General features: G+C 37.7%; 1 protein-coding gene across 2 annotated transcripts in view; it reads right to left on the bottom strand.

The window, feature by feature from the left end:
- The window catches only part of LOC122814087 (secreted Ly-6/uPAR-related protein 1-like), a 31,884-nt gene extending 18,113 nt beyond the window's left edge, over positions 1–13,771 (bottom strand). The window contains exons 1-3 of one of the 2 annotated variants that reach the window (XR_006366784.1): positions 13,649–13,771; positions 10,856–10,932; positions 453–539 (exon numbers count right to left, since the gene is read on the bottom strand). Coding sequence is in view for 1 of the 2 variants with exons in the window: in XM_044086696.1 (XP_043942631.1) it covers positions 10,856–10,904 (49 nt within the window). In the remaining variant the exon portion in view is untranslated. The remainder of the gene's footprint in view (positions 1–452; positions 540–10,855; positions 10,933–13,648) is intronic. The other variant, XM_044086696.1, reaches the window with a different exon arrangement.
- Between the last annotated feature and the right edge of the window lie 6,162 nt (positions 13,772–19,933).

The following is a 19,933-nucleotide window of genomic DNA, read 5'->3' as shown; positions in this document are numbered from 1 at the left end:
TTTGAAGTGAAGATGCCTACACCTGCTAAAGTTTGTGCATACTACGGTTTTGAATAGTTCTCCAGCATCACAGCATACTACCATTATGAATAGTTCTCCAACATCTCCGCACACTACCATATTGAATAGTTTTCCAACATTTCCAACACAGACTTCCTGTGGTAAAAAGCAGTAGATATTATTGAAGTATACACTTCTGTAATAAAAGGTGGCGGTGATCTCAGCAACTCTTCATCTGGGGAGGTTCAATCCATGCCCATCTAAGAACAGACTTAGGAACAGATTGTTTACATACTACATCCCACAGACCACCCACTCATACAAAGCTAACTGCATCCCACTGGTATGGAACCAGTTTCTCCTACAATATGACAGCCAGTTTCAACAAGACAATTTTAAATCATGGTGAAGATACACTAGTTTAGAAACTGGGACAAATTATGTGGCCTTACCTGAGTGGCTTTTCATATGGCTTCATGTGTCACCATGTAGAATCCTATGCTTGGTAATGTGTTCTCAGTGAGATGTTGTTTCAGTTGCTAAACATTAGAGGAGAGACAGTAGATTTTATCTTATTAAATGCAAGACCCCTGTCATAATGGTCAGTTATCTGGATAGTTTTTATATAACTCTATTTTTCGAGGCTCTATTCACCAGGGGATAACTAGTTCTTTAGCTGTTACCAGATTTCTCTTGTATACAAATATCATTTAGTTATCCAAAAAAAAATATATATATATATATTATTACAGTACCTGTAGAGTAGCATTCCTGTTACCTTTCTGTATCCATGTTAAATGCTTCAATTGAATAATGTTATTTTTTGGCCATTTGGGGGATTGTTTAGTTATTTCACTACAGTTTATTATATTTTATAGTATTACTCTTTTTATTTCAAGGCTGCCATTAGAAATGGGGTCTCCCTAATCGATAACCTAGTAAGTAAAATATAACTAAAAATGTAACCCAACAATCCTATATGTTTCTGTGGACAAAGAGAAGTGTGCATGACTTTGTATACACAGTAATGCTATCCTGACCTCAGCTGCTTTGTATTAAGGAAAGGACTGAATATTATTTTCCATAAAAACACAAGGCAGCACCACACAACTGTATTTCAGTCTGCATACAATACATAGTCCTGCTTAAGACATAATTCCTGCAAATATAATTGAATTTTTTTCAGTAACACAAAGACAGCTACTTCCCACAGATAAGCCACGACCTTCATCTGGTTGTTGCTTCTTGCAAAATGAGTTGGCATCACATTTAACAATATGAAAATAAAAATTAATTAGAATTATGATTTTTCTCTGTAAAAATAAATGTACCTTCATGAAAACAATAAAACAACACTGAGACACAGATAAAACTGTGCTACAGGGCATGTGATTAAGCTGCTGTTTATCAGACATGATAAAAATTAGATGAAATAAAGCAGATCTGAATGGTGACTTTCAAATGTGCCCAGGGTGCACCCCACAGTTAAAGGTAATAGTGTAGCCATTTACCAGAAATAAAGATGGCTTGAACATGCCCACCATCTATTCTCTGCTCTTGGTCATAAAATTTAAATGGCAGAATTGCCAAAATGCAGAAAGGGGCAAAAAAAAAAAAAAACAGACAGCTGGATATCTAAGGGAGCTTTGAGGATTAGAAATAGGATGTTGTTCTCAGCAGACATTATAACTGATCTTAGCTATTCCAAATTAACAGAAAATTCAAATCAGTCACATGGAAGTCACATATAAATCTAACTCTGATTAGCACAGAATAGGTTCATAGGCTGGTATTAGACTATTGGCCCTAGGGCCTATATAAGCCTAGCCATAGCAGTTCCCTAGATATTTCTTCCCACAATATTTACTTCCCTGGACCCCTGTCTAGCAGGGCGATTGAGGTGATCCCCCGGGTGAATTTCCTATCTCCCATCCAATCGTCAAGGTTCCTTTTGACGAGGGCCAAGAAGGTGGTCTGCTTGAATAGTTACACTAGTACATACTTACAGCCGTATATTTAATATCACTTTGCATTTGGATTATATTTGTCAAAAGCATTAAAATCAAATTATTTTCATTTGTTTGTTTTCTTTAGTTTATTGTTTTTCTTCCTTTTTGTGTTCCCAGCTGCAATGATTTTCACTTTTATAGTTGACCATGTAAATGTATTCATTGTTTACTTTCTTTGTATATGTTTTGGATCATTTACCAAGTGGGGGAAACAAAGAAAAATATGTGGGCATCAACAATCATGCAAAGCAAAGGACGTGTGTGTGTGTGTGTGTGTGTGTGTGTGTGTGTGTGTGTGTGTGTGTGTGTGTGTGTGTGTGCGTGTGTGTGTGTGTGTGTGTGTGTGTGTGTGTGTGTGTGTGCGGGATGGCATGGGGGGGTCAGTTTAGAAATTATAACAAAGCGCTTGGACAATGCTTCTGTATGCTTTCTGTCAAGACAATTAATGATAGCAATAAAGATGAAACTCAAACTACATGTGTATGCAGTAACAAGTGAAGTGACGTGACTGGCACTGATCCTGGGTCACGGAGTGTTACTGAGTACAGTCAGATGTCAGGAGGGATGCATGGTCCTTCAAAGTTATTTCTACAGGATGTATGTCACATTTTCACTTACTTTATATATGTAGGCAAGTATGTATGTATGGAATGTATTTATTCATTCATTTCTTCAGTTGAATCTGTATACTGGGGTAGGTACTTGATCACAAGTATGTATGTATGGAATGTATTTATTCATTCATTTCTTCAGTTGAATCTGTATACTGGGGTAGGTACTTGATCACAAGTATGTATGTATGGAATGTATTTATTCATTCATTTCTTCAGTTGAATCTGTATACTGGGGTAGGTACTTGATCACAAGTATGTATGTATGGAATGTATTTATTCATTCATTTCTTCAGTTGAATCTGTATACTGGGGTAGGTACTTGATCACAAGTATGTATGTATGGAATGTATTTATTCATTCATTTCTTCAGTTGAATCTGTATACTGGGGTAGGTACTTGATCACAAGTATGTATGTATGGAATGTATTTATTCATTCATTTCTTCAGTTGAATCTGTATACTGGGGTAGGTACTTGATCACAAGTATGTATGTATGGAATGTATTTATTCATTCATTTCTTCAGTTGAATCTGTATACTGGGGTAGGTACTTGATCACAAGTATGTATGTATGGAATGTATTTATTCATTCATTTCTTCAGTTGAATCTGTATACTGGGGTAGGTACTTGATCACAAGTATGTATGTATGGAATGTATTTATTCATTCATTTCTTCAGTTGAATCTGTATACTGGGGTAGGTACTTGATCACAAGTATGTATGTATGGAATGTATTTATTCATTCATTTCTTCAGTTGAATCTGTATACTGGGGTAGGTACTTGATCACAAGTATGTATGTATGGAATGTATTTATTCATTCATTTCTTCAGTTGAATCTGTATACTGGGGTAGGTACTTGATCACAAGTATGTATGTATGGAATGTATTTATTCATTCATTTCTTCAGTTGAATCTGTATACTGGGGTAGGTACTTGATCACAAGTATGTATGTATGGAATGTATTTATTCATTCATTTCTTCAGTTGAATCTGTATACTGGGGTAGGTACTTGATCACAAGTATGTATGTATGGAATGTATTTATTCATTCATTTCTTCAGTTGAATCTGTATACTGGGGTAGGTACTTGATCACAAGTATGTATGTATGGAATGTATTTATTCATTCATTTCTTCAGTTGAATCTGTATACTGGGGTAGGTACTTGATCACAAGTATGTATGTATGGAATGTATTTATTCATTCATTTCTTCAGTTGAATCTGTATACTGGGGTAGGTACTTGATCACAAGTATGTATGTATGGAATGTATTTATTCATTCATTTCTTCAGTTGAATCTGTATACTGGGGTAGGTACTGATCACAATGAATCATTTTCATACCCCGCCTGGGGTAATGTAATAAACATAAAGTCAGAATTATACAATAAAATAAAAATAACACAAGCAGACATTTTCTATACATGCAGATTGTTATACTGAGCAGTACGCATACTGTTTTATAAGATCCATTAAGCAAACAACATCAAAATTTAACAGCTTACTATATCAAATTACAATATGATATTTACAGACAGGTAGGGAAAAGTACAGACAAGGTATGCGGTGTGGTAAAAAAACGTGAATACAGATTGTAAGGGGGTAAATTGTGGGTTGGGTATAGGTGGGGGTAGTAAAAGCACTGGATTACTTATTAAAATGTAAATTTTAAAACTAGCAGAGGGAAACCAAAAGCAATTAGTTGGGAGTAAATTTTATAAGATGTACTGAAAGGAGGTGGAGATGTTAAGCGGGGTGATTGTTAAAGCACGTACAGGCAGCAGATTGTGTTAAACATTTGAATCATCTTCTGCATTCAAGGTAAATACTAATTATTTATGTTGCAGACAAGAACCACCAACATGGGGTCTTCTATGATGGGGTCTTCTGTGAAAAGTTCTTCTTGTTGTTTTCCGTTAGTAATGAGCTGCCGGTCTCTTACGTACACTGCAATTTAAAATTCTTAAATTACACTATGCTCCATTGCTCAAAAATGACTCCTAATTAGACAACAGAGCTGTTCCCTTTGAAGGAGCCAAGAAGGCACTGTTGTCTTGTTCAGACCTAGATTTAAATTGTTCATGGGAGAAACTAACCTCTTAAGAGTAGGACCAACTTATGGACCCAACTACCTACAGACATAAAAAATAGAAGTACTGAAAACATAAGAAACAAATCCCAAGCAGCCCCTGTAGAAAAACTCAAAGTGCACCTGCTACTGGCTAAATGTTTTGAGCTTTTAACACCAGCTATTTCCTCATACTGCAAGCAGTATTAATGTATATTTAGTAAACAGAAATCCTGAAGATATTTAAATTCATCTCAGCCCTTCAAATCCTGCAATCTTAAATCTTATTAAAACTTTACAATTTTAATTCTGGTACTATAAATCTTTTTGTATTTAATGTGATTACTTTCTGTATTGCATTTGGTATACGTTGTTTACTTGCTTTAATTATTGTTATTGCACTGCTGCTCCCGGGTTGTGACCGAAAAGGGCAGTCGACCAGCTCATCTTCCTGGTTATCAAATAAATAAATAAATAAATGTTTGATGGGATGGTATCCCAGACTTTAGGTGCCAGTACAGGGAAGGTTTCTTCAGTTTTGTAACAGGAGTCTGAAAGGAGGGGCAGAAAAGATTAAGCATCTCAGTTGGCAGTTTATGTTCCTCATTTAAGGTTTGCCTGGAAGATAAGAAAAAGAATCCATAAATAAAAGTTTGTAAAGAAAACATATAGTATAAGATCAGACTTTTGCTGACTGAGCAACCATTTGGATTTTGAAATAATAGAGCAATGGTGCTCTTTTGAGAAACTCGTGTAATAAAGTGACAATCGATTGTTATTACCTGTTGTGTCTATTGTATACTGATTTTTTGTGAAGCAGATGGTATTACAGAGAGTTTGTACTCATGTAAGGAGTACAGCCTTCCCTATAGTGGGTCCCCATTCAGCAGATAGGAAGTGTAAGGATTTTTGACCAACAGTAGACTTTTGTTTTATTTTTAATTTACTTATGTGCATCTGATCTTCATAATTAAATTTCAGATCCAGCCATATGCCTAAGTAGCCAAAGTAGATGGTAGCTTGTTGTGTTGTAATGCTTGGGGTCATGTGTCAGTTGAAGGGTACAGACTTAAGTGTTTGTGAGGTACGAAAAATTATACTTTTTACTCTGGTAGTATTTAGTAGTAAAGTGATTATTGTCTAATCAAAATGTCAAGGTCGTAAGATTTTGTTGCTGTTTTATTGTGCTAGGATTAGAAATGAACCTGCAAACTACTGTATTGTCACAATAAAGTAATATTGTATTAAACAAGACTTTCCAGGGCATTGGATAAATGCAGAGGGTATAGAAATAACCTTCCTGCATGAGTGGTGAGTAGTCTCTGTGCCACAATTTATTTTTAACTTTAAACTGTATATTGTTGAGGTAGTTTTTATACCAGCCTGGGGCTGTAGGACCGAGGTCTACATTTATAAGGGCTCCATGGAGAAGAGAATGATCAATTAGATCAAATGCTTTCATTACCTCTAAAAAGAGAGCTACAGTGAGATAGTCTTTGTCCTTATTCAGTAAAATGTGCTCAGTGAGGGTCCAAAATGCAATCATGACACCAGACCACAATCTGTGTTGATGGCAGAAAGGATACATTGCTGTACTGGGTAGTGCAACTGTTGTAAATGGATCTTGGCTTCTGTAGGGGACACTAAGATGAGTCTGCAGTCAGCTGGGGAATCAGGCTTGGGGATTTTTGGTGGGGGCATGACTGGAGCTTTTTTTTACATAGATGGGATTGCATTTTGATAAAGAGAGGGGGTTGTAATTCTGTTGGAAAAGTTGTATTAGCTGTTCTCTGCAAAGATCTATACACCAGATGTGTAGATAGTCTGCACCTATGAGAGCATTAAGAAATATTTTCAAGCTGGTCTTTAATTTCTTTACAGTTAATCTGCTGGAAGGAGAAGAGGCATATGGGGAGGGGTCTTCTTCTGTGAAATAGTTGTGGATGGAGTTACAATTGTTGTTAGAGGAAGTGGATGCAAAATGATTTAGTCCTAGAAGTAGAAGAGATCTGAAGTTGACTAGATATAGTTAGATGCATTGGAATTGTGCTTCATTTTCTGGCCTAGTTAGACGCACTGGAATTGTGCTTCAGTTTCTGGTCTAGTTAGACGCACTGGAATTGTGCTTCAGTTTCTGGCCTAGTTAGATGAACTGGAATTGTGCTTCAGTTTCTGGCCTAGTTAGATGAACTGGAATTGTGTTTCAGTTCCTGGCCTAATTAGATGAACTGGAATTGTGCTTCAGTTTCTGGCCTAGTTAGATGCATTGGAATTGTGTTTCAGTTTCTGGCCTAGTTAGATGCATTGGAATTGTGCTTCAGTTTCTGGCCTAATTAGATGCATTGGAATTGTGCTTCAGTTTCTGGCCTAGTTAGATGAACTGGAATTGTGCTTCAGTTTCTGGCCTAGTTAGATGAACTAGAATTGTGCTTCAGTTTCTGGCCTAGTTAGATGAACTGGAATTGTGCTTCAGTTTCTGGCCTAGTTAGATGAACTGGAAGGCCTAATAAGTTATTAATGTGGCTCCAAAAGGCATTTGCAAACACAGGAACAAGGCTGTTTAAACAAATGGGCTATAAAGAATTTAAATTCTACAAAAGTGTACAGCTTGTGCTGTGTTCAGCCAGGACAGAATTCATAAATAACATTGCTTTCAATTTGTTGACAACAGCATATGAGACAATGCCACTGAGTAATGACAAAAGTTGTGAACAAAAGTGAGAAAACCTGAGGGATAAAGCCCTGACTGAACCCTAGATGACCTGTGTTTGGCTAGCAGCATGTGTGGACCAGTCATTCGAGGATGAGCGTAAACAGCTGACATTGCTTTGCTCATTCTGGGGGAGGATCCTTCCTAGGATTGATGCAATAGCCTTACACTGTAAGAGGTATAGTGATAAGTCAGGAGGTTGGCCAGGTGTAGAAGGACATATCCACATCCCAAAGACAGCTATTCTGAGATGCAAAGGCTACTGCAGAGTATTGTGTGGGGGGTTAGGACACAGTCCCCAGCAGTAGCAGTATAATGCTGCACCAGTATCCTCAATCTCCTTACTGTCTCCAAATGTGAATTGAATTAAGCCCAGGAAGGCAAAGGAGGATCCAGTTCACCAGATGAATGAGGGGAGGAGTTGGTGGTAACGTACAGCATGTAAGATGAGGTGAGGTGAGATGAGGAAAAAAAGAGAGTAAAGACCTGATACAAGCAAGCATGACTGCCAGGAAAGGTAGGAGAATGGCTCTGAATAAAAAAGTGGCAACAGCTGATACAACAGTCCAAACACGTGTGAAAATGAGAAAAGGGGGGTGATCATGATGATGATGATGGTGATGATGATAACTGTGCACAAAAAAACTTTTAGATTTATGTACATGTCTAGCTGCAGAACAACTATACAGATCTGACAGTGACTTAAACCCTTTTAGATTTATGTACACATCTAGATGCAGAACAACCATACAGATCTGACAGTGAATTAAACCCTTTTAGATTTATGTACATGTCTAGCTGCAGAACAACTATACAGATCTGACAGTGACTTAAACCCCTTTAGATTTATGTACATGTGTAGATGCAGAACAACTATACAGATCCGACAGTGACTTAAACCCTTTTAGATTTATGTACACATCTAGATGCAGAACAACCATACAGATCTGACAGTGACTTAAACTTTTTTAGATTTATGTACACATCTAGATGCAGAACAACCATACAGATCTGACAGTGACTTAAACCCTTTTAGATTTATGTACACATCTAGATGCAGAACAACCATACAGATCCGACAGTGACTTAAACCCTTTTAGATTTATGTACATGTCTAGATGCATTACAACCATATAGATCTGACAGTGACTTAAACTCTTTTAGATTTATGTACACGTCTAGATGCATTACAACCATATAGATCTGACAGTGACAAACTCTTTTAGATTTATGTACATGTCTAGCTGCAGAACAACCATAGTGATCTGACAGTGATTTAAACCCTTTTAGATTTATGTACACGTCTAGATGCAGAACAACCATACAGATCTGACACTGACTTTCTACTATTTACTATTAATATTATTGTTAATATTACGGTTTTACTATTACTATTACCTGTTTTACTACTGGAGCAGTTTCTCTTTTAGAATCAACTAAAATCTAACACTATTCAAAACATGGCTGACTGCACAGACAGTGACCAGTGTGAGTTCTCCCTTTTTATATGTTCATAGGTGGATACTAGGCTATCTGCCCTAGGGCATTTATAAGCCTAGCCAGAGTGTGTTTGGCTTTCACCTCCCTTTTAGATTAATTAGCTGTGCCTCTGTATAGTAGGCCACAGAGGATAGCCCTTTAAGGTTAGTTTACTGTGCCTCTGTCTAGCAGGGACACAGAAGAGATCCCAGGGGTAAACTTATGATCTCCCATCCACTCGTCAAGATTTCTCTTGAAGAGGGTCAGTGAGGGGCTCTGCCTAACATGAATTGGGATTCTGTTCCAGACAGAGGGGAGCCTCTGGGATATGAATCTGTCCCTCCAGCATGTCCTGTTTGTTGCTGTGCTGAGGTTTAAGTCCCTGGAGCGTGTAGCTCTAAGGGATTTGAATTTTCTGAGGTGGAGTATGTCCATTAATTCTGGGTTAGACGTGGCTTTGTACGTCAGGCTAGTTATGTCACCATGTAACCTTGGTTTGTTGTCGTCTTTAATTGCTAGTTATGTCACCATGTAACCTTGGTTTGTTGTTGTGTTTAATTGCTAGTTATGTCACCATGTAACCTTGGTTTGTTGTCGTGTTTAATTGCTAGTTATGTCACCATGTAACCTTGGTTTGTTGTCGTGTTTAATTGCTAGTTATGTCATCATGTAACCTTGGTTTGTTGTCATGATTAATTGCTAGTTATGTCACCATGTAACCTTAGTCATGGTTGAAAAGGATCAACCTTAACAGACCATTTACTTGGTTATAAAATGTGAACCATCAAGATACAGATAATTACAAATTGTTATGCACTATGAATCATGAGGAGAGGAATTTGTTAATAAAACAAAGAACTTAGACCACAAAATATCTGTCAGTAGTTTAAGTCTTTACTTAATAAAATGTAATTTAATGTATCCAATATATAGTTCTGGAGTCTGACAAGTGAAAATGTGATGTAAAATGCCCACACACTGGCACAACTTTAAAGGGCAACATCACAACTGATACTTTAATTCGGGTCTATGTCCGATAAATGAAAATGCAATCTCTGGAACGCTCATATGAGCGAATAATCATAACATCGAAATTTGTATTGTGGGGGGCTGTGCCCCCCACATCCCCCGCTAAATATATATTCCTACTCCAAGGTCGCACTACAGTGAGGAAAGAGCAAATATCCCAATCTTCACTTTACTGCAACCCGAAAATACCACTTCCGATGTTATGATTATTCGTTCATATGAGCGTTTGAGAGATTGTGTTTTTGTTTATCTAAATTTCCCCCATCTCCTAGTACTGGGGAATATGCATCCACCACAATGACCAACCTACCTTGCATGTGAATGTGTGCAGTGTGTGTGTGTGTGTGTGTGTGCGTGAGCACACGTGTGTGGGGGGGGTGTACATCTGTGCACATGCATGTGTGAGTGTATGGGTGTGTGTGTGAGTGCACTGGTTTACAATGTAGATATAAAGTGTAACTAAAGTCTGTTGCTAAATAAGTTTCATTGAAATGTATTTATTCGTTGGTCTTTTACTGAAACAACATCAGAGAGAGAATGATGGCAGCATTTTCAGGAAGATGATCAAAGCCCCTAATCTGTTGGCAGGACTTGTTTAATTTGGCCCTGAGATTCGTTAAAGACTGAACTGTATCTTCAGCTGGCAGACTTGCACATCTCATGAAGTGTATATTGGCAACATTAAACTGCATATTTAGAAGATCCTGCTTTTGCTGCTCAGTACTGTCCCATGTGCCAGTTACCAACTACTAGCAAAATACTTCACTGGATGTACATGCAGAGGTCAACACACACAAAAAGTATCCATTCTCTTCTGCACAGTGTAGTCAGCCAGCTTTAGTGTATGTGGTCCTAAAATGATAATATGAGTCACTACCCTGACAAAGCTGTCTAAAACATAATGTCTGCATTTAAAAATGTTAATATGATCCGAATGGTACTCACCCCAGCTGAGCACAGCCAGTAAAGTAATCACCACACATACGAACTTCATGCTTGCTGTTAACCAAATGGTTGATCAGCTGAAAAACAGAAAGCAGTAAGCTTTTCTTTTCACAGTGAGTTGTGGAACAGGAAAACAGAAAGCCACATGCTGTCCTTATCCATACCCCCTGCTCTGTCTGCGACCCATTGACTGAAACAGAACTGGGACAACATTTTCATCTGACCCTTTATGCATTACTGCCTAGGTTAAGTCCACATATGCTTGAAGTCCCCAGTTTGATTTTAACTGGATTTCTGGTATGTTCCTTTCCTCACATCTGAAAATTAAATTGGCACACCTTGCCTAAATAAAACAGAACCACACCTTTTATCCTGTGTTTTTCATCCTTAACACACTCCTGACTATTTTTATCTGGGAATGCTAGCATAGTAAAAATATTTAACAGTAAACCCTTCTAACCTCATAATTTTACTGAAAATACCAATCACAGATGATATGTCACAGGGATTCAGCCTTTGCTGAATAAAGTACTATGATTATGACGCCTTTGCATCTTAAACCATGTGCTTAGAGAATTATCTTTAAATGTCCTCCACTTTGTAGCTCACATCAGCATAAGTGAACTGGTAGCTGAACACCTACACAATACAGACCCCCCACTTGTATTTCCTCCACTATTTATTTTGATTTGTTTTTACTGTCTTCCTCAAACAGCAGAAATGCGTCAACCCTTCCCTTCATTCCCCATCAACATCTCTACTATCTCCATCAACATCTCTACTATCCCCATCAACAGCTCTACTATCCCCATCAACATCTCTACTATCTCCATCAACATCTCTACTATCTCCATCAACATCTCTACTATCCCCATCAACATCTCTACTATCCCCATCAACATCTCTACTATCTCCAAGAGTGTTGCTACTGTCTTATTTAACACCTTCAGTACTGGCTTAAATTCCACCATCTAGTATGAAATATTAGCAAGTTAACTCACAAAGATATCAATTCACTGTTAAAAAAGAAAGGCAAAGAACATGAAAAAAAAAGAAAAATAAATTCCCTGAGCCAGAGGAACAGGGGACAAAATGTAGAGGAGAACGCAGAACACTGGAAAACCAGCTGCTTGTACAAAGAGCAGCCTTACCATTCTGCCCTTAAAACTTTTAGTGGTATTTCAAAGTTGGTGACAGCTTGTTTCAGAACATTTTTTGCATTTGTTTTCCTTAATCCTATTATCTGTTTTTATAATTTCTCAAAATGTTTATGATTTCTAAATTTGTGACAAGAATGGACTGCACTCCTAAGTCAAGTTAAAATTAAAGTTCATGAAATTAGCATTGCTTCAGTCTTTGATATTTGCTCTTATCATCTGAAACATACCCAGAATTCCCCTCTTCTATAGTTGATATGGACTTGCTTGTATTGGCAGCATATTTAAATATGCTGGGGAATTCCTTTTTTTATCAGTCCTGTTGCTCCTACAATGTGTATTTGTTTCACAATAGTCCAGTTTCTGTTTGCGTATCGTAGCATTTTAGAATGTTCTATTCCTTAATATGCAGGACACTGTATTTGCTAGGTGACATTGAAGTCACTAGGTATAACTAATCGATACTTTTCCATTATTTTCTGTGACTGCAAAATCTTTTTTTTTCATTCATAGGTCTGTAATAAAAGAAGCCGTATAAAGTGAAGTGGGGGTTTATTTAGTAAAAAAAAAGTGATACTGATGAGAAGGGGTGTTTCAATGGGGTGTGAATAGAATGTTGGATGAAATCAGAAAGACAGAGAAGTAACCTCACAACACCAGTAGCTATGGTTCAGTCCTGACCTCTGAGCATGGTCTGTGTGGATTATGTATATTCTGCTCATGGCTGTGTGGGTTTGTCTGCATAACCCACTTTCGTCTGACCTCCAAAAACATGCAAGTTGACCAGCTGCTCTTAAAAAGTCACCCTAAATATGTTGCATTTACTTCTGTTGTTATGGTCTGAGTCATGATCGAAAAGGATCTAAAAAGGCCAGCTAACATATCTCGTTAACAAGTAAATAATATAAAAATAATACAGAAATACTGAATCAAAGAGAACATGCCAGGATGTAAAAAAAAAGGTCAAAATGTGAAGTTCTACATTCGCATTTCAGTGTTAAAGGTGTTGGTTGGACATGGGTATTTTATTTAGATAGATAGATAAATAGATAGATAGATAGATAGATAGATAGATAGATAGATAGATAGATAGATAGATAGATATACAGATAAACTGATAGAGAGAGAGAGATAAATTCCTTTCATTTACCAGCCAGGCATAGCCCATTGTTGGTGTACTTGTGGGGAGAAAACTGCAGTATATAACAGTAAAATATAGAAAAAGTGCAGAACGTTGTTGCACAGTTTTTGCAGGATATATATTTAAGTGTAACCCTACCGAGGCTGAAATTCATCTTCAGATTAAAAGCAGGTTGAGGAAAGCAGATGACAATAATATGAGGAGGGACTTGTTTCCCTGCAAAAACAAATAAATAAAACAAAAAGTTTGCTTTAAAAACTTTCATCAGGTTGAGCTACACACAAACTGAACTCAACAAGCTGAGGCTTTATCTAATTGAAATTTGATTTATAATTGAAATGGCTAGTTTTTATCACACTGCCTACATTTTGCCAAACTTATTTCTCATAGTAACAAAGCTAAGAGATACAATACATAGAAACAACTATCTTTTTAAAGAAAACATTTCTCACGCAATGGAGGAGAGAAAAAAATCAATGCAGTCAGTGTTCTTACCTTCAAGATCAGCTCCTTTTAAGATTTGCAGATGTATACTTTAACCTAAAAGCGTATGCCTTTTATACTTCTCATTTGTCTCAACGGTCACATTTGTGGTTTGTATAGGAATTGCCTAACAGAGCAGAACGTTTTTGGCATGGACATATTAATGGTTTGAACTTTTAACCATTCTTTCTTTGTCACTTGTGTCTTTGTGGAAGATTTGCTTTCAAATACAACTATTTTTTTCTGACCAAATAAGACTATGTAGGTGTGAGGCCTTGAGGAGGGAGCAAAGCGACAAAGAATGTACTGAAGTAGGAGGCAGTGTGAAACTATAAAGATTTTGGACATTTATACATTTGTGAATTGCTTGTAACTTTTGAGTAAGGGAGTGTCAGCTTTTCTCTTAAACTTTAAAGTTGCCATTTGCAAATCTGCTTCATCTTGCAGTCCTTGGTTTGATTCCTACAATCACCAGTTGCAGAAAACATCACTCTGAGTGAGTTACTTAAACATTATGTGCTCTTGGGTTGTACCTGAAAACGAGGCCCTTCTGCCCAGTGGGTTTAGCTGGATAACAAACAACGAACACAATGATAGTCTATATTTTCTCATGCATGCAGCAGAGGTCAAGCTATAGGGCTGTATTTCATTGCTTGTTATAGAGAGAGGTAACATCCTTTTACCCATGTTCAGTAAGGCAGGCTACTCCTGCCTTTCTTTAGTTTATTTTCCATTTAATTTTATTTACTTGTTTTTTATGAAATTGTGTTTATATGAACATCTTTCAGGAAGTGTTACATGATCTTATCTGCCAAACAGATGCTGAGGTAAGAAAGGAGTGTATTTCTAATACTGCACTATTTTATTTTTCCATTTTCCAGTGGCATGGGAAACTTAAGTTTGGTCCATTTTAGTGATGTTCAGGTCACAAGACAAGGTTGCAAAATGAAATACAAATAAAAGTAACAAAAAGAAAGGTGTTCAGTGTTACTGGAATTAAGTTGCAATATAGAAACAAATGATAAGCATATAGCATAAAGGCCGCTGTATAACCTTATGACACCGTATCCACAAACTCACTAGTAACCCTAACTTGGTCCGTTCATTCCATTCCAACTGATCTCCTCTGTATAAAACCCAGCCAGCTTGGAAAAGGCTATCCTATGAGGATCCATTCTGTCCCCCATTCTTTTCTGCTTATTCTTAAATAAACTGTCAACTGACCCCTGACATCACCTCTTAATACTCCACCCTGCAGGCACAGTGAGTTACAGATTCAGCACTTCCTATCACTCAACTAACTCTCAGCTAGAACTGGACCTCCAAGAAGTCTCACCATGACAGGCAGAGAAAAGTTGCTACTTAATACCATAAAGACAAAAACATTGATCTTTGGACCACAACAAAAACTTGCACCAGTTTCCTCCGACTGGAACATTATCCCAAACAAGCAGAATGCTCAAGAGAAAACAAAACCCTTTGAATACTTAGGTATCTGGCTGGACCAGTAGCTCAACTTCCATTCCCTTGTCAAAGCAACAAAAGTTCAAAGTTAATTGTATGTTCTCCTAGGCAAAGAGAATCTGCCATTTTCTCTCTCCTGAAGGTAGATCTGCTTTAGGAAAAGATATTAGCCAATCTCACCTGGAAAGCGGCCTGCCCTTAATTGCATCAACTGGCTAAAAAAAAAAAAAAATTGTATCTTTTCAGTGTACAGGGTGCAACATTTGTTGCTTTATTACTCTGGTGCCATACAGATACCGCTGTGTAATACCGAAAAAGGCCACCAGATGGCTGCAGTAACTCAACAATGTAAGTATTCGTAGTCTCACTCATCCATAAGCTACTACTTCAAACCTTCACCCCCAACACCAGCAGACTGACAATATGTACCCCACCCTATAACCTGAGGTCTCTGGACTGTACTAGTGTCTAACCCCCTGAACCAACCTCCACCAGACCAATTACAGCTTCTCAATCATGTATTCTCAGTCCTGGGAATCCCTAAGCAGCCCAAACAAATAGTAATAATAATTCTTGCTCACAATTCATAGCCTGCCTTGATTAGGGTTTATTTCAAGAGGCATTGTGCGATTGCTCAGTCCCGAATCACGTGACACAGCCTGTTTTCTCCCTCACGTCCCCTTCCTTTTACTCTCATTTTTTCTTTACCTGCTACACCCCCCATTCTCTTAAAGAATATGCACACCCCCTCTTTCTGATCTATGTGCATGCACACCCCCTCTTTCTGATCTATGTGCATGCACACCCCCTCTTTCTGATCTATGTGCATGCACACCCCCTCTTTCTGATCTATGTGCATGCACACCCCCTCTTTCTGATCTATGTGCATGATTATTAGACAGGTTTAGCTGACTCCTGACAGCTACATAATGGAAATGCTTAATATGATGTGTCATCTCACAGAATAGTGTGTTTACCGTGTAGTAAATCTTTCACTTTGTTTTGCTGAATAGTTATAAATAATTGGTTGCATGACTAACATACTTAATATGTTTTGTACCAACAGTTCTGCAACTATAGTACTTTACTCAGTTACATTAAAGTAAATCACTTAAATAAATAAACAAATATTATCTACAAAAGTCAAGATGTTAAAGTGGCTGAGAATGACAATATTTAAGGGAATAGCTTACCAAATCTAAGATCTCAAAACACGTCACAGTCGTTTATTTAGATTCTGCTAGAAAACTGGTGGGTAATAATGTACAGAATGCAGGTGCAGTAACAAGTGTTTGTAAATCAGGATACAATACAGATTCATGTGGAGAGGTTCAAATAGTAGGGTACACACTAACATCTTGTCTCATTCCTGAATACCATGCCATTTAACAACTTTCAGGGGGAAACAGTGTTTTCTTTTAGGTAAGTGTGGAAAGTTAAATAAACTGATGTATTTTATTAAGTTTGAAAACAGATTAGACTGTATAAACTACAGTGCATTTTTTTCTTTTTTGTTCTGCCTCAAAGATAATGAATTGATTAACCTTTTACCACTGGTTGTCAGAGTCTCTCACAAAAATCCTCCCTTATAATATAGAAAAGCCAAGAAGCTTCTCCTAGATATCAGAAAATTACTTTGGACTTCCTCATACAAAAAGTAAGTTTTACACACACACACACACACACACACACACACACACACACACACACACACACACACACACACACACATATACAGGAACACACACACACACAAACACACACACAGGAACACACACATGCACACAGGGATCTACTTCTTAATTTCAAAGTTTCAAAACTTCAAATTTCTTATGGTGAGACCATAAGATGGACGTTTTGAGACTTCTAACCGTTTAAATAGAGGTCGCCGTACAGCGCGGAACAATATATTTATGTATATTTACCATTTTCCTCGCTGCAGTGTGATCTTGGAGTTGGTATTTTTAATTAGCGGCGGGGGGGGGTGCAGGCAGGGGGCTTGCCCCCCCCTGCAAAAATGTAAAAAAAAAAAGTTTTTTTTGTTTTTATCTTTTTTATTTACATTTTGAAGTTTCAAAACATTGATCTTATGGTCTTAACCATAAAAGATTCAAAATTTTGAAACTTTGAAATTTAGAGGTAGCCCCGCACACAGACACACACATGTGCACACACAGACACATACACAAACTCACCTCACATCATCCACACATACACAAAAATTTGTGCGCGAGCGCCCACACACATATGCACTCATACACACACATACCCATGCTCACACAGACACATAAGCGCGCACACACACACACACACACACACACACACACACACACACGCACACGCACACACACACTAGCCATGATACTAAGATGTAACTCAGTACATTGTAGGTTCAGTACCACTACTGAGATGCACTGCGTTACACACATTCATTCACTAGAACCTTCTCCATTCAGCCTGAGCCCACATGAAACAAAATACTTAATCTAACACCATTTCATACATGCTTGGGTCTTCCCTAAAACAAGCCAAGGCCTCCATTTGAGAAAAGTTACCTTAAAAACTAAGGTATATAAAGAATTAATCTCCACAGTGAGAACAAAAGTGAAAGCAGGGTTCCAACCAATCGCTGTGCAATTATCTGTTTTGTTTTCAGTCTGTTTAATATCAGGCAAATATTCTTGTTCAAATACTTTTATCAACAATACCATGACCCAAAAATAAACAACTATTACAAATGTAGTAAACATTGTTTAGCATGGAGGATTAAGGCAATCTGGTAGCCCTGGAGGACACACATACGGGCACGTGTTCAGCCGTCAGTTTCAATCTGCCTACCATATGAATGACTATGTGCAAGTCACTTACACAGCCAGTACTCAGTGCTTCTACCTGAAAAGACACAATTATATGTACTGGGTTCACCTGGTTATCAAAAACAATAACTAAACAAGTAGAATGCACATATAAATATATGGTACAATATATATATTTAGTGAGGAATGTATAACATTAAAGAAAGCACTTACAGTTGTTGAGCATAAATCAGGCAGAACACTTGTTGTTGTTGTTTGTCTTTTGTCTTTCCCCTGTAAGGGGTCACTACAGCGGAACTCCGGTCCACTAATGATTGGCAGTAGATTTTTATGAAATGCCGAGTTGTCAGCTTGATCCCCAACCTTCAATGAAGGCACACCCATTTACGCACGCATGTCTTTTGAACGCTACCCATCCACGGGGAGGACATGCAGACTCCACACAGAAGGCACTTTCAGGCCAAGCTGAGAATCGAATGGGAGATCCTCTTGCTGTGAGGTAACAATGCTACCACCATACCACCGTGGCCCTAACAGGCAGAACAGTAATATTTTATATTTGTAAATAACAGATACTCATTTACCAGCTGCACAAACAAATGTCATTTGATTAACCATTGTATGTAAAGTACCTGCATGAAGTTTCTTTATTCAACAGTTCTGATAAATTACTTTTAAAAGTGTTTATATTTCTCAATATTCTATACCATATTCTCAGGAAAGCTTTTTCATTGGATTTATTTGTGATTCTGGATACTTGTCAACATCACCTGTTTGAGAATATGATATGAAGGAAGTGCGGAGCACTGTGGACACAAAACATAATGGTGAGTTGTGCGAATAGCCCCATCCCACAGGTAAAATCAAATTAAATCTAATGCTACATTTAGCAGCTAGATTACAGTAATTGCACACAGGCCAAATGGGGTTGTGTGGTATTGTCGGCTGGTGTGTTTTTCAAACTTTGTTTAATCCCTATGGAAGCAAGGATCGATGCTGTCCTGTGCAAGCTTGACAGGTTATCTTTAGAAATTAGCTGATATTAAAGGATAATTGAAAATTATGAGCAGATTGAAAGTTTAAAGTAATTTGTGGGTGCAGTGAAGTGAAATGAAATACTAAAGAGACATGCTAAATTGGGCAGACATTAGGGAAGGTAAAATATTTCAAAGTTGCCATGGATATTTTGCAGAATGGCCTTGTGGACATAACAAGGTGCCAAAGGGGAGAGAACATTCCTACAGTGGGATGAAGGCACAGAGAGCTCAGCTATGATTCAGTATATACAGTCGGGATTAGCGGCTTTAATAAGAAGTCAGGAAGTTGTAAATTATCAAATAAGAAAAGGCTTAAAGAACTGGCAGAGTAGAGAGAACCCAAAGGAAACCATGATCCATTAAAGTGAAATGCCACTCACAGTGTACTAAAATGTGGGTGGTTAGGCAGCTGCGGTTCTGAAAGGTCTGCACCTGATGAGTGACAGAGGGCTAAACCTCCACAGGCAGGCGAGTTATAAATAATGCACAGAAAGAAGATGCAGCAGCGAAATTGTCTTACCCAGCATCTATACTGGTGCTGTGGAGAGGGGCTACTCAATCATGTAGCCATTAAGTAGTTCATTAAAGTGATAATATAGATGACACCATTGAGTAGGTCATTAAAGGTGATAATCTACATGACGCCATGGAGTGGTTCATTAAAGGTGATAATCTACATGACGCCATTGAGTAGTTCATTAAAGGTGATAATCTAGATGACACCATTGATTAGGTCATTAAAGGTGATAAGCTACATGATGCCATTGAGTAGTTCATTAAATGTGATAATCTACATGACGCCATTGAGTAGTTCATTAAAGGTGATAATCTACATGACACCATTGAGTAGTTCATTAAAGGTGATAATCTGCATGACGCCACTGATTAGTTCACTAAATGTGATAATCTACATGACGCCATTGAGTAGGTCATTAAAGGTGATAATCTACATGACGCCATTGAGTAGTTCATTAAAGGTG

Source organism: Protopterus annectens, chromosome 10.part0, assembly GCF_019279795.1.
Source record: "Protopterus annectens isolate FY-2018-M chromosome 10.part0, PAN1.0, whole genome shotgun sequence".
Classification (NCBI taxonomy): domain Eukaryota; kingdom Metazoa; phylum Chordata; order Ceratodontiformes; family Protopteridae; genus Protopterus; species Protopterus annectens.
This window is presented reverse-complemented; position numbering and strand designations above follow the sequence as displayed.